The sequence below is a fragment of the Carassius auratus genome, chromosome 39, assembly GCF_003368295.1.
Source record: "Carassius auratus strain Wakin chromosome 39, ASM336829v1, whole genome shotgun sequence".
NCBI lineage: Eukaryota > Metazoa > Chordata > Actinopteri > Cypriniformes > Cyprinidae > Carassius > Carassius auratus.
Window position 1 is genome coordinate 12,454,650 of NC_039281.1, and position 10,603 is coordinate 12,465,252.

The 10,603-nt window shown below is 38.3% G+C and overlaps 1 protein-coding gene and 2 non-coding genes across 5 annotated transcripts; all 3 read left to right on the forward strand.

Annotated features, from left to right (window-relative positions):
• Nucleotides 1-2,416: 2,416 nt before the first annotated feature.
• Nucleotides 2,417-9,901, forward strand: LOC113057962 (protein FAM122A-like). 3 transcript variants are annotated; one of them, XM_026225601.1, is made up of 10 exons: nucleotides 2,417-3,332; nucleotides 4,623-4,698; nucleotides 4,774-4,827; nucleotides 5,069-5,112; nucleotides 5,364-5,418; nucleotides 6,083-6,187; nucleotides 6,275-6,360; nucleotides 6,475-6,539; nucleotides 6,622-6,718; nucleotides 8,105-9,901. In XM_026225601.1, exons 1-10 carry the CDS (start codon nucleotides 3,235-3,237, stop codon nucleotides 8,244-8,246), a joined length of 822 nt encoding a protein of 273 aa, XP_026081386.1. In that variant the 5' UTR covers nucleotides 2,417-3,234; the 3' UTR covers nucleotides 8,247-9,901. The 3 variants fall into 3 exon arrangements, with proteins under 3 accessions (XP_026081386.1, XP_026081387.1, XP_026081388.1); XM_026225602.1 differs by having other exon boundaries at nucleotides 6,478-6,539; nucleotides 8,108-9,901; XM_026225603.1 differs by having other exon boundaries at nucleotides 3,172-3,332; nucleotides 8,108-9,901.
• Nucleotides 4,095-4,232, forward strand: LOC113058167 (small nucleolar RNA U109). The gene has a single exon (XR_003277933.1). It is a non-coding gene; the product is annotated as a small nucleolar RNA U109 (small nucleolar RNA).
• On the forward strand, nucleotides 5,846-6,002 carry LOC113058168 (small nucleolar RNA U109). The gene has a single exon (XR_003277934.1). It is a non-coding gene; the product is annotated as a small nucleolar RNA U109 (small nucleolar RNA).
• Nucleotides 9,902-10,603: the final 702 nt, after the last annotated feature.

Sequence of the window (10,603 nt, forward strand, 5' to 3'; positions counted from 1 at the left end):
TTGGTTAGCAACTAATGAAGAACAAAAAATAAGAGCCATTGCCAGGCAGACATGACCAGACATATCCTCAATACCTGTCACGGTCTGGTGTACAGAAGGCGTTGCTTCTTTAAATAAATAAATATGCACATTAAAAAATAAAATAAAACAAATATATGCAATTACAAAAATATAAGGAATTTACAGAAAACTTGACTGCCTACATTGAAAAAACAAGCTGAATACACACTCACACGTTTGCTAAATTGAAACATCAGCGTATTCACAGCAAGTCAAAGTAATAATATAATATTAATATAGAAATGGTTTATTTAATATTTTGTACAGGCCATATGCTGAGGTGGTTAGAAAAACTCCAGAGACGCACATTCAGCTGGATGCCACATACAGGGTGTAGTTAACTGCTGCCTACTCAGCATTTTACAACTGTATATAACAACAGAAATAGCCTGCGGAATCAAAAATGAAAAAGTACAAATATATATTTCGAACCTAAGTGTAAGTTGCCGACCTCCTTCGAATACAGTGTCTATCAAAAAGACCGTGGGGTGTTTCCTCAGTTGCGACTATACAGGTTCCCTAAATAGACAACTTCGTACTAATAATAAAAGAGGATGTTGGTTACTAAGATATTTTGAGAAATGCGAGTTGAAAACAAACGAGCGATAAAAACGCGAACTTTTGTTTGACACGCGTCAAAATGACACATCTTTCAGATTATGAGCATGCAGACCAAGTTGCGTTAAAGTGTGATAGTTTTCTCCCCGCGACACTGTTCTCAAACAAAGGCGCAGAAGCCGTGAAGTCGACTCGAAGCACCTCCGTTTCTCTCGGAAATTAATGAACAACACACAGCTTGACAGCGTGAGAACACGGAGGGGGAGGGGGATCCTCAAAAAATAATTCCTCAAAAAATCCAAACTTACCTCGGGTCCAATCGAAAATGGCGCCGAAATGTAAAAAAACGCACCAAATTTCATTGTATGGTCTCCTGCAAAGCTTTATGGGAGCGCGAGCTGTACAACATCCCCCGTAGAGTAACGGAGGAGGAGTGCAACTGCAGTGTCGTGGCACGTTCTTACTACTTAGACACACTGTATCCCCTCATCAGGATGTTGTCATGCCTTTTGAAGCAGCCAACTTGTTTCCAACACACAGAGCTTCTGATTTTAATGGGGCATATTCTAATAAAAACCATATTAGCTTTATAATTCAACCTCATAATTGTTTCCATGCACGTTTTGTTACTAATACATGCTAATGCAACCATTGCTGTCTCCTTTCTGCTCACTGAATCTTTAAACATGCAACTCTTTCTACATAGTATTTTTGTTATCTTTTTTTATTTTTATTTTTAAATAGAGGAGATATTAATTTATTAAAGTCAGCCAGAGTTGCCATCACCTGACCTGCGTGATGACCTTGCAGTCGCCTGGCTCAAAATCTTGTGTCTCTCATTAAAAGAAGAGAAAAGAAACATTGTCTGCTGCCAGACAAGAGGCCTCACAGTGAGCTGTGAAGAAACATGTGACTCTGGTGTTGCTCATTGCTGCTGTGTTTTGTGCAAAGCAATTTTATGCAAAATTTGGTTTTAGGGTGGAGTGTCATCACACAGTGATGTTTAGATGGAGGTTAAGGTCTGAGGCATGTGGAAATTATAAAAAAAAAGCTTAATTGCTGTGCCCTTATGCTTTGCCTAAATGAAGAGACCCCCCCCCCCACCCCTCATCTTATTTACGATTTTTTTTTTATTGACAACTCTATGTTAACATTTCATTTGTACTATATTCATTGGTCATGAATAGCACTGCTTTTTAATAGAATCCGAAAAAGAATAAATAACAATTTTTTTTTCTCCGAAGCTTCAAATAAGTGAGAAATAAGATGTAAATCACTGTACAGAAGGAGATAAAAAATTATATTTTATCACGTTATTTTGGTGGTAAACAAAAACACCAAGTCCATAGGTGGATGACATACTTTGTGTGAATTACACTGGTGTGAGTCAGGGGTCAGTTTTCATGTCATCATTATATATATTTATATAAATCAGAGGCTATTTTATACATTTTAGTTATTCAGTAAACATAATTGGTTTGACAAGTTGGAAGTAGTGGACAACTTTTATACAGTGTCATAAATGTTCTTATTACCCTAGAATTTTAAATGTCAAATATCCTAAATGTAACCTATTGATAATGTTAGCTGCGGTGTACGTATGTCACAAGTTTTAAAGTATCTCTCAATTTTAAAAAGATTTAAAATTTGGCTTTTTCCAAAGCAACAAAGAGAATGCGCATGTGTTGAACGGCGTGCGCAGGGACGTGCTTAGGAAACGTCTCCAGGAAGTGTGATTCCATTGGCTATTTCCCCAATCGTTTGCTGTTCAAGAAGGCTCGCCGGCGTCCATCGCGTTTCTGATTGGTTCACGATGCTGTCAGTCAGTCCGGTAGGCACAGAAGGGGCGGGACTCTTGGCTGTGCTGTGTGGGTACGCTGCGGTGTCCAGAAAATAGATAAAATAGATTCTTACCTATGATTGACGCAACTAAGTTACAAACTCATTCAACTAGATACTGACACGCCAAACTGGCAAACAGACGATGTCGAAGAGGAGTCGCGCGTTTGACTAGTGATTTACATGCGTTTGCCCAACAACTTTACGAAAAGCAAGCTAGTTAGCAACATGATGATGGCCAGCTGAACATCGTTGTGCCTTCAGCTCTTGTTATTATTGTGCTCACGGTTTAATCCTCAATTTTCATGCTCTGAATTGGGGCCTTTCATGAATCCTTTCCACATGCAATCTTAGAATTGTAGTTATCTGGCCAGAGCTGCTCAGGTTTAGGTGCTGTGCGCCTAAGCTAAGCTAACAGCACAGGATTGGTGTGCATGGGCCAAACCCCTTTCACATATTAGCTCACAGCTAACCAGTCGCTGGATCTACACGATTGGAACAGAAAGTGGAGAGTTTTATAGAAAGATACGCGGTGCAGATTGAGCAAGCAGAATGTTGGTTTGCAGAAACCCACGGATCATTTCTTTGGGCTGTGATCGAGACATACATTGACCCTTAACAACAACAACAGAAGCCCCGGTCTCTATACAGGCTGCAACATGAGCACATTGTGAACCGTGACATTGATCTGTTTTGTGTCTTTCAACGATGTAGCTTTGCTACCTGCGTGTTTTTTTATGCGGCGTACTTCTAAGGACAGTAAACAATCAAGGAATCATGTCACAAGAGAAGATGGAGCTGGATCTGGACATCCCGTCGTCACTCGATGGACACTTGAGACGATCTAACAGCGAACCCATGATAAACGGCCTGAGGTGACTACTAATAGCATATGCTGAGATGTTTAGACCAGTAAATGTATTATGTTGATATATTATTGGACGTGTCTTTGAATCTGGTGAGCTGCCTACTTGACCATGCTGAAAGATCCAGCCTAAGCTGGTAGCTGATTGGTTTCTAATTGGTCCAAACTGGCCATACCAGTTTAAAGTGGTCAAGCTAGTTTTGGGAACCTGGTAGCTGGTTTACCATCTTGAACCACCTGGAAATCACAGATTTCATCTTAAATATTATTTCTTCTCCCCCTAAAAATGAAATTTTGCTAATGATGTTCTCACCCTCAGGCCACCCGAGATGTAGATAAGTTTGCGTCTCCATCAGAACAGATTTGGAGAAATGTAGCATTATATCACTTGCTCAGCGATGGATCCTCTGCAGTGAATGGGTGCCGTCAGAATGAGTCCAAACAGCTGATAAAAACATCACAATATATCCAGCTTTTTTTTTTTCTCGAATAAATCCATCATTAAGATGTTTTTACCTATTTGTTTATGATGGTACTTATTCATTAGATAAGATCCATTGGTGAGCAATTGATGTAAATTTCTCCAATTCTGTTCAGATGCAGAAACAATCTCTAGAGGTTGAGTAAATTTTCAGCAATTTTTTGGTTATAAACTGTTAAACTGTTATAAACAGGGATGCATAAATTTTTGGGGCATCATGTTCCCAGCCTTGATGGTGAGCTCCTACACACCTATAATGTCTAAAAATGCTGGATCGCTTACCAAGACACCATGCATGGCTGTTGTGGTTACTCTCTCACTCATAGAGAGTAGAGACATGAAGCCATGCTAGAATAACATGCTTCGAGTCATCAGGGCCACCAGTCTCTCAAGAACAGACTGTGTTGGTAGTATAAAACTCGCACATTAGGATTGCAATGGTTTAAAAGCCAATATTCACTTTAAATGCATGTTTTAAATCTTAATGTGACTAATTTGTACAGGTTAACATTTGTAAATCATGCTTTGACCTCATAATGTTTAATTAAAGTGTCATAACTAGACCTTCGGGTGAAACGCCGGACTTCTCTCTGGTGATGATGCACGTAGGACTTCTCCAAATATTTTTTCGTATAAACCCACATCTTAGAATAGAACCAAATCCCCACCCTACTTTAGTTTTTTTCACAATCTGTTACTCCCGGATATGTCACAATGTAGAAGAAATTACCCGTTTCTGCTTATACAGTTTTATCATGACTTTAAAGTTGAACTGAATAGTTTTTAGTACACTCTGATGTTGGTCTTTTCTTTCTTCAGTGATGCTTCACAGGTTTTCCAGAGAGAGGTTCTCCGCAGCAGAAGAAACAGTACTACTGTTGTTCGACCCAGTGTGGTATGTAAAGAGTTGCAGAATGCATTATTAATGTGACAGTTGGCTTTTTTAAAGACATTTTTAATGCATTTTTAGGTTCCATCTTCGCCAGTACGTGTTCCTAGCACAAGACTGCAGAGGATCAAACAGGTACAAAGTTTGCATCAGTTTACATTGAAATATGACTTATTTCTTAGTCTGAGATCTTCTTAGCATGACTCACACTCCTATGCTTATGGGAGTGTGTGCTTGAAATTACATTTTGGTGTTTTCACAAACCACCTGTTTTTCAGATTCAGACTGGTTTGTAGTACTGCAACATGGCATATGTACAACAAGTTAATTCTGTTATTCGCTCATATGAGCATTCTTTGTGTTTGTTTATTTCCAGGAAGAGGGTGTTGATGTGATGAATCGTGAAACTGCTCATGAACGGTAAGAGCTCACATCTGCTGAACCCCCAGGGTATTGGTTTCTCATTTATCAGTAGCTGACAGCAGGTTTTGTCTGTTTCCAGTTTTCATAACAATAATCGACATGCACAGTGCACACTGGAATGAGGGCTTCTGTTAGACTGCCCGACTCTAGCAATTGGTGGAAAGGAATAATGTCGGTGTTTAGTGACACATCTATAAAAATTTTTTCCTGTCTGTATTTATTTCCCCCCATAATGTCAATTGATCTAGAGAGGTGCAGGCAGCCATGCAGATGAGCCAGTCTTGGGAGGAGAGTCTTAGTCTGGTAAGAGCCTGGTTAAAAAAACTGATATTGATTTATTAGTTTAAAATAACCTTTTCTATTTGAATGCATTTTAAAATATTTATTCCTGTGATGCAAAGCAGAATTTTCAGCATCATTACTCCAGTCTTCAGTGTCGCATGATCCTTCAGAAATCATTCCGATATGCTGCTCAAGAAAAATATATCAGTTTTTTCAGAATACTTTTGCATTCTTTTCAAGAATCTTTCAAGTATCTTTACTATCACTTTTAATAAAAATCTGTGTGTCATTCCTTTCTAAATAAAAGTATTTAACTTAATGACCCAAACTTTTAAACCATGTGTATACTATTTTTATTGCACAATGCATAATTGAGCTTTTTAAACCGAAGCTTCACAATTATTATTGTGTGTAAAAGTAGAGGCAATGTTCTCACTCAGATAACATGATGCATGCAGTAGCTCTGTTGCTACACTTCCTCTTCCCCTATTGATGGGATTGTGGAAGAGAAAATGGAAGCATGCTAGAAAAAAAGCTCCTGGAGTCAACAGGGCCACCAGTCTCTCAAGAGCAGACTGGATTGGTAGTATAACACTCCGACACTGCATTGGTAATCAAGTGGTTAACTAGTGGTAATAATTCTGTCATATTGGGTAATGCTTTATATGGTTGTGCTTGACTGTAGAGTGATAATGATGTTGAGAAATCTTCATCATCGTCATCTCCAAAGCGGATTGATTTTGTGCCTGTGTCTCCTGCTCCTTCGCCCACCAGAGGGATCGGAAAGAAGGTATCTCTTCCTTTCTTAAATAACTTGCTGTACTGTTGTTTTTTAAGGCTTAATGCTTCGACTGACTTCTCTCTCTTCAATGAGCAGCAGTGTTTTTCTCCGTCTCTTCAAATCCTGGTGACCAGTAACGGTCTGACGCCCAGCCCTGTTCCCAGCCCGACACGTCGCTTCAGGTAAGTTCTGTTCGGGCATCCCGCCACAGCAAGAGTGTTTTCTGTCGTCATCAGACATAATAGTGTAGGATCTTAAGCTGAGTAGCTGGTATCACTCATCAAAAGTTTGCCCAGCAGGAGAAGTCAGAGCCCGATCAACTGCATCAGGCCTGGTATCCTGGGCCCTCTCAAACGCAAATGTAAGGTATCGATCATGACACTTTCTTTTGCGATGTTGTTACAGCTGGGATGCCTAAATAAAATATTTTGGTGACTTCTCAGGTGAAATGGAGACGGAAAGCCAGCCCAAGAGACTCTTTCAGGGAACCACCAACATGCTGTCCACAGAGGTGTCTCACTTGCCTGAACTTAACACCTGGTGAGTTTTCACAGTGGACTTAAAATTTTAATTTTGAGTATGTTATATCAGAAGTGTATGTGTACTATTTTTTGGGATATATACTATGACTAGTGTTGTCCAAAAACAGCAGCAACAATGGCATACAGTAGTCAGCATTTGAAGCGGATTGTAAAAGTTCAAAATCATCAATTTTGTTTTAGGACAGCTTTGATGAGAGGCTTTGATCCACTTCAAATGTTGACTTGTGTATATCAGTTCATTTGTATATTTGAAACTTTGATTTCTTGCAGTATCGATACAAGCTGCACACTTTCACTCTCTCTTCTCTCTGACAGCGAGTTGACACACCACATGCAGTGTTATTAAAGAAGTATATTGTCCATTGTGTTGCATGTATTTCATAGTGCTTTGCAGCTCATGAGCCAGTGTTTTCAGCATCTTCAGAGTGACTGTTCTCTGTTAAGCCCAAAGTATACTTCTGTCAGTGTTATATAACAATCCACACACTGTCTGTGTGACACAACCTTTTTTTAGTATCATCAGGTGGATCAGCATAGATGTCAGTTTTTATGTCTGCATGGACTATCCATGATTTTACTTTTCCAGGATAAAAGACGGCTATCTATTGAACGTAAAGAAATAAGTATTGTAATTTTACTACTGTAAAGCAAAATATACCTTTTAGTTTTTTGCTGGAATTTATATAACAATAGTAATATTTGTTTAATGAGTATAATAATAATAATAATAATAATAATAATAATAATAATAATAAGGGTCTCAGTTGCTAAGAAAATATTTAGACTGATCAAAAGAAAATTCAGTATTAAAAGTTATTTTAATGCCCTTTGTTTTGTGGCAGTTTTTTTCTCAAATGTGGATATAAGATAATGTAGCGAAGTTAGAGATTCCATTATGGCAACAATGTCTACTGTCAGTTATTAAATGGCAGGAAAAAAAGAGAATATTGTCTACTGTCATTTTGTTTCATTATTTATTTTATTCACTACATGAGAAAGTTTGAAGCATTATTTTCTTAATACTTTAAAATAGTATGGCTCCATGTTGTTGACTTACAATTATTTATATGGCTATTATTTATATACTATTGTCTGTAGTAGCATATTACTTTGTAGAATATTGAAAAGTGAAATTAAATTTCATATCAAGTGTCATATACTGGAATATAGATATTAACCCCATTGTTTCTAAAATTACTTTCAGAAATTCTAGAGAATAATGTCTTTTTTTTTGGCGAAAACTTTACACACAACTGTTGGGACAGAAATGAATGGCGAACTCATTTCTTTTAGTTATGCATGTATTCCAGCTGTTGGTAACATTCTGCCCCTCGGTCTCTCTCTCTCTCTCTCTCTCTCTCTCTCTCTCTCTGTGTCTCTCCAGCAGTGTGTCTCCTCCAGATCTTCTGGATGGGAGTCTCAGCAGCGTGGGCTCCTCCTCAGACTCTCCTGCCAAGATGGAAGGAGTGTCTCCTTCCTCCAGTAACTCTTCCCTCACGCCCCTTCAGGACCTCTCCCCTAAGTGATCCGCTGAGCATCAAGGAAATCAGAGGAAGACTGGGCCGCTTCTCAGGCCCTTTCCCACTCATTTGACTCTTATCCCAACATGGCTTTAGTTTTTTTCCCCTGAATTGTCCCGTTATGTTACATTCAAAGCGAGGTGAGAGTATTCCGTGTGGGACAGCCCCTAAGGGCATGGAGAGACTGTGGATGTTTTTTGCATCAGCTGCTATAAATAGATGTAAAACATGGTGTATGGATCTGAATCAAAGTGAACAGTGTCACGGAAGAGGCTCTTGGATTAAGTTTTGTTTTGGTTCCCTTATTTTTTTTGATAACGCTTTGAAAAGAAAACGGTTGTAAAAACGGGAGAACAACTACAGGCACGTTCTTTGATTTACAATCTCAGCTTGCCAACCGGTATTGTGTGTGTGTGTGTGAGAATTTAACTTATTTTTTGCTTTTAATTGTAAGTATGTACATAAGATGCGTGCAGAGGTAAAGCGCTCAACCGGCAAACTGACAGCTGCCTCTTCCGGGGTTTTATTAGCGGTGCAACTGCACTTTACAGAGGCTGAATTTCATTTCAGTTTTTCAGGAATGGCCTTTTTCTTTATTTTCATGTAGGTGGAAGAAGGTGTTTTCAGAGCTTGGCACTTCATCCTCTGTTAGTATGACATTTCATGGTTGCGGTACACAACTACAGCAGATGGGATTTATTATTGCAGCTGTTGGTAACCACTAAATCCTCGATTTGAACACTACAGAGAAACTAAACTGCCTGTGTTGATGTTTGTCAACCAAAAGACGTGCATATAGCCGTGTTGTCATTTTCACAGCTTTAAGAGAACGGAGCAAAACATCCGTGCTCCGATGAATGATGCCCATTGTATGTTTTTACCTCTCGCACAGAGACTTTGCCCTGTTTTTGTTATTCAGGAAGGATTTGGAGCAGAATGCGCTCTACAGAGTAAAAAGGATTTTCAGTGGTGTTTTTCGGAGGCTGTTAACAGTGACACATTTGGCAGTTTAAAATATGAGAACCAGACAAGTGCAAAGGAATGAAATCCTCCCATCAAAACGGTTATTTGTGGAGTTAAAAGTTTAAAATGTAATCTACTGAAACGGTGTGCCATTGAATTTGTATAGAAGAGAAATGTACAACTAATTGTCGGTACTTTAGGAAATAGTGCTTTCTTTTGTAAATCGTTTTCTAAATTTCATTTAAAGAAGTTGCATATGATATATCATAAATTCATTTTTTTCTGTGGAAGAAACTGATTGTATAATCCTGTTTGTTTTTTCATATAAGTCAATTGAAAAAGTGAACGTTTTTCACGTAAGAAAAGTGACACACCACAGTGTGTCTCTTTTTCTGAATGTCTTTGCAAACAAAAATCCAGTACGTGGGTCATGTAGATCCAGATTCTGTCCTGTAGTGATGGGTGAAGTGTTTATTTTATTTTTTTGTCCTGTGGACGTGTCTGATTCTTTATTTAATGATTTTACTCCGTCTTGGCGACTCGTACAGTACTTTAAAAGCCTGTGCACGTGAACTCTGTTGAGGAGGACTGAGTGCTGTCATGAGAGCATATAGTTGTGCTCCGCTCTCTCTGGACAAACGTCATTCCCATCATATCGGACACTTCCAGATGTCAGAAATAAATTATTTGTCCAGCTATTTGTTGCCTTGTCTTGTGATACCAGACTTCTTTGCTGGAGTCAGTGTGGTTATTGTCTTCAAAAACAATTATCTTAAAATGTACTCTATGGTCTTTCTTGTATCAGTGCACTTCAATTACATCCATAATCAAACTTCCTACTTAACATGGACCACTTTAACGGACTTAGATTAATTTCCACAAATTAAATTTGTGAATGAATAATTAACTATTTTAAATATTTATGAAAGTCTCTTATGCTCAGTTAGACTCCATTTATTTGATAAAGTAATAGTAATCAAAGATTATAACAATTGAATTGAACACAACTGTTTACTATTTAAATGTAGTTTGAACATAATTTATTACTGTGATGGCAAAGCTGAATTTTCTTTTAGGAGTCATTACTCCGGTCAGTCTCACTTGGTGCTTCAGAAATCGATCTAAAATGCTGATTTGCTGCTCATGAATCCGTGTTGAAAACGGGTGTGCTCCTCTGATGAATAGAAATGCAAAATAACCTAAACGCATGCCTTATTTTACATCGAGTCAGATAGCAACTAGTTAGGAAAGAGTTTCTAATACAGAGTGGATAGAGCCAATTATATTCAAACTTGTTCTTCAATCTGTTATAACTGATAAAAAAAATTTATTTAAAACAAGCTGAGTAAAACTGTTGCAGTACTGCCAGCTTACAGAGTATCTAATTCTGTTTCCTCTAC

What these genes read in the sequence shown, in the direction of transcription:
- LOC113057962 (XM_026225601.1), top strand. Translation starts at nt 3,235, where the DNA reads ATGTCACAAGAGAAGATGGAGCTGGATCTGGACATCCCGTCGTCACTC. An exon ending in CGTGAAACTGCTCATGAACG is followed by an intron (nt 5,113 to 5,363) that starts GTAAGAGCTCAC and finishes CAATTGATCTAG; the next exon opens with AGAGGTGCAGGCAGCCATGC. An exon ending in TTGCCTGAACTTAACACCTG is followed by an intron (nt 6,719 to 8,104) that starts GTGAGTTTTCAC and finishes GTGTCTCTCCAG; the next exon opens with CAGTGTGTCTCCTCCAGATC.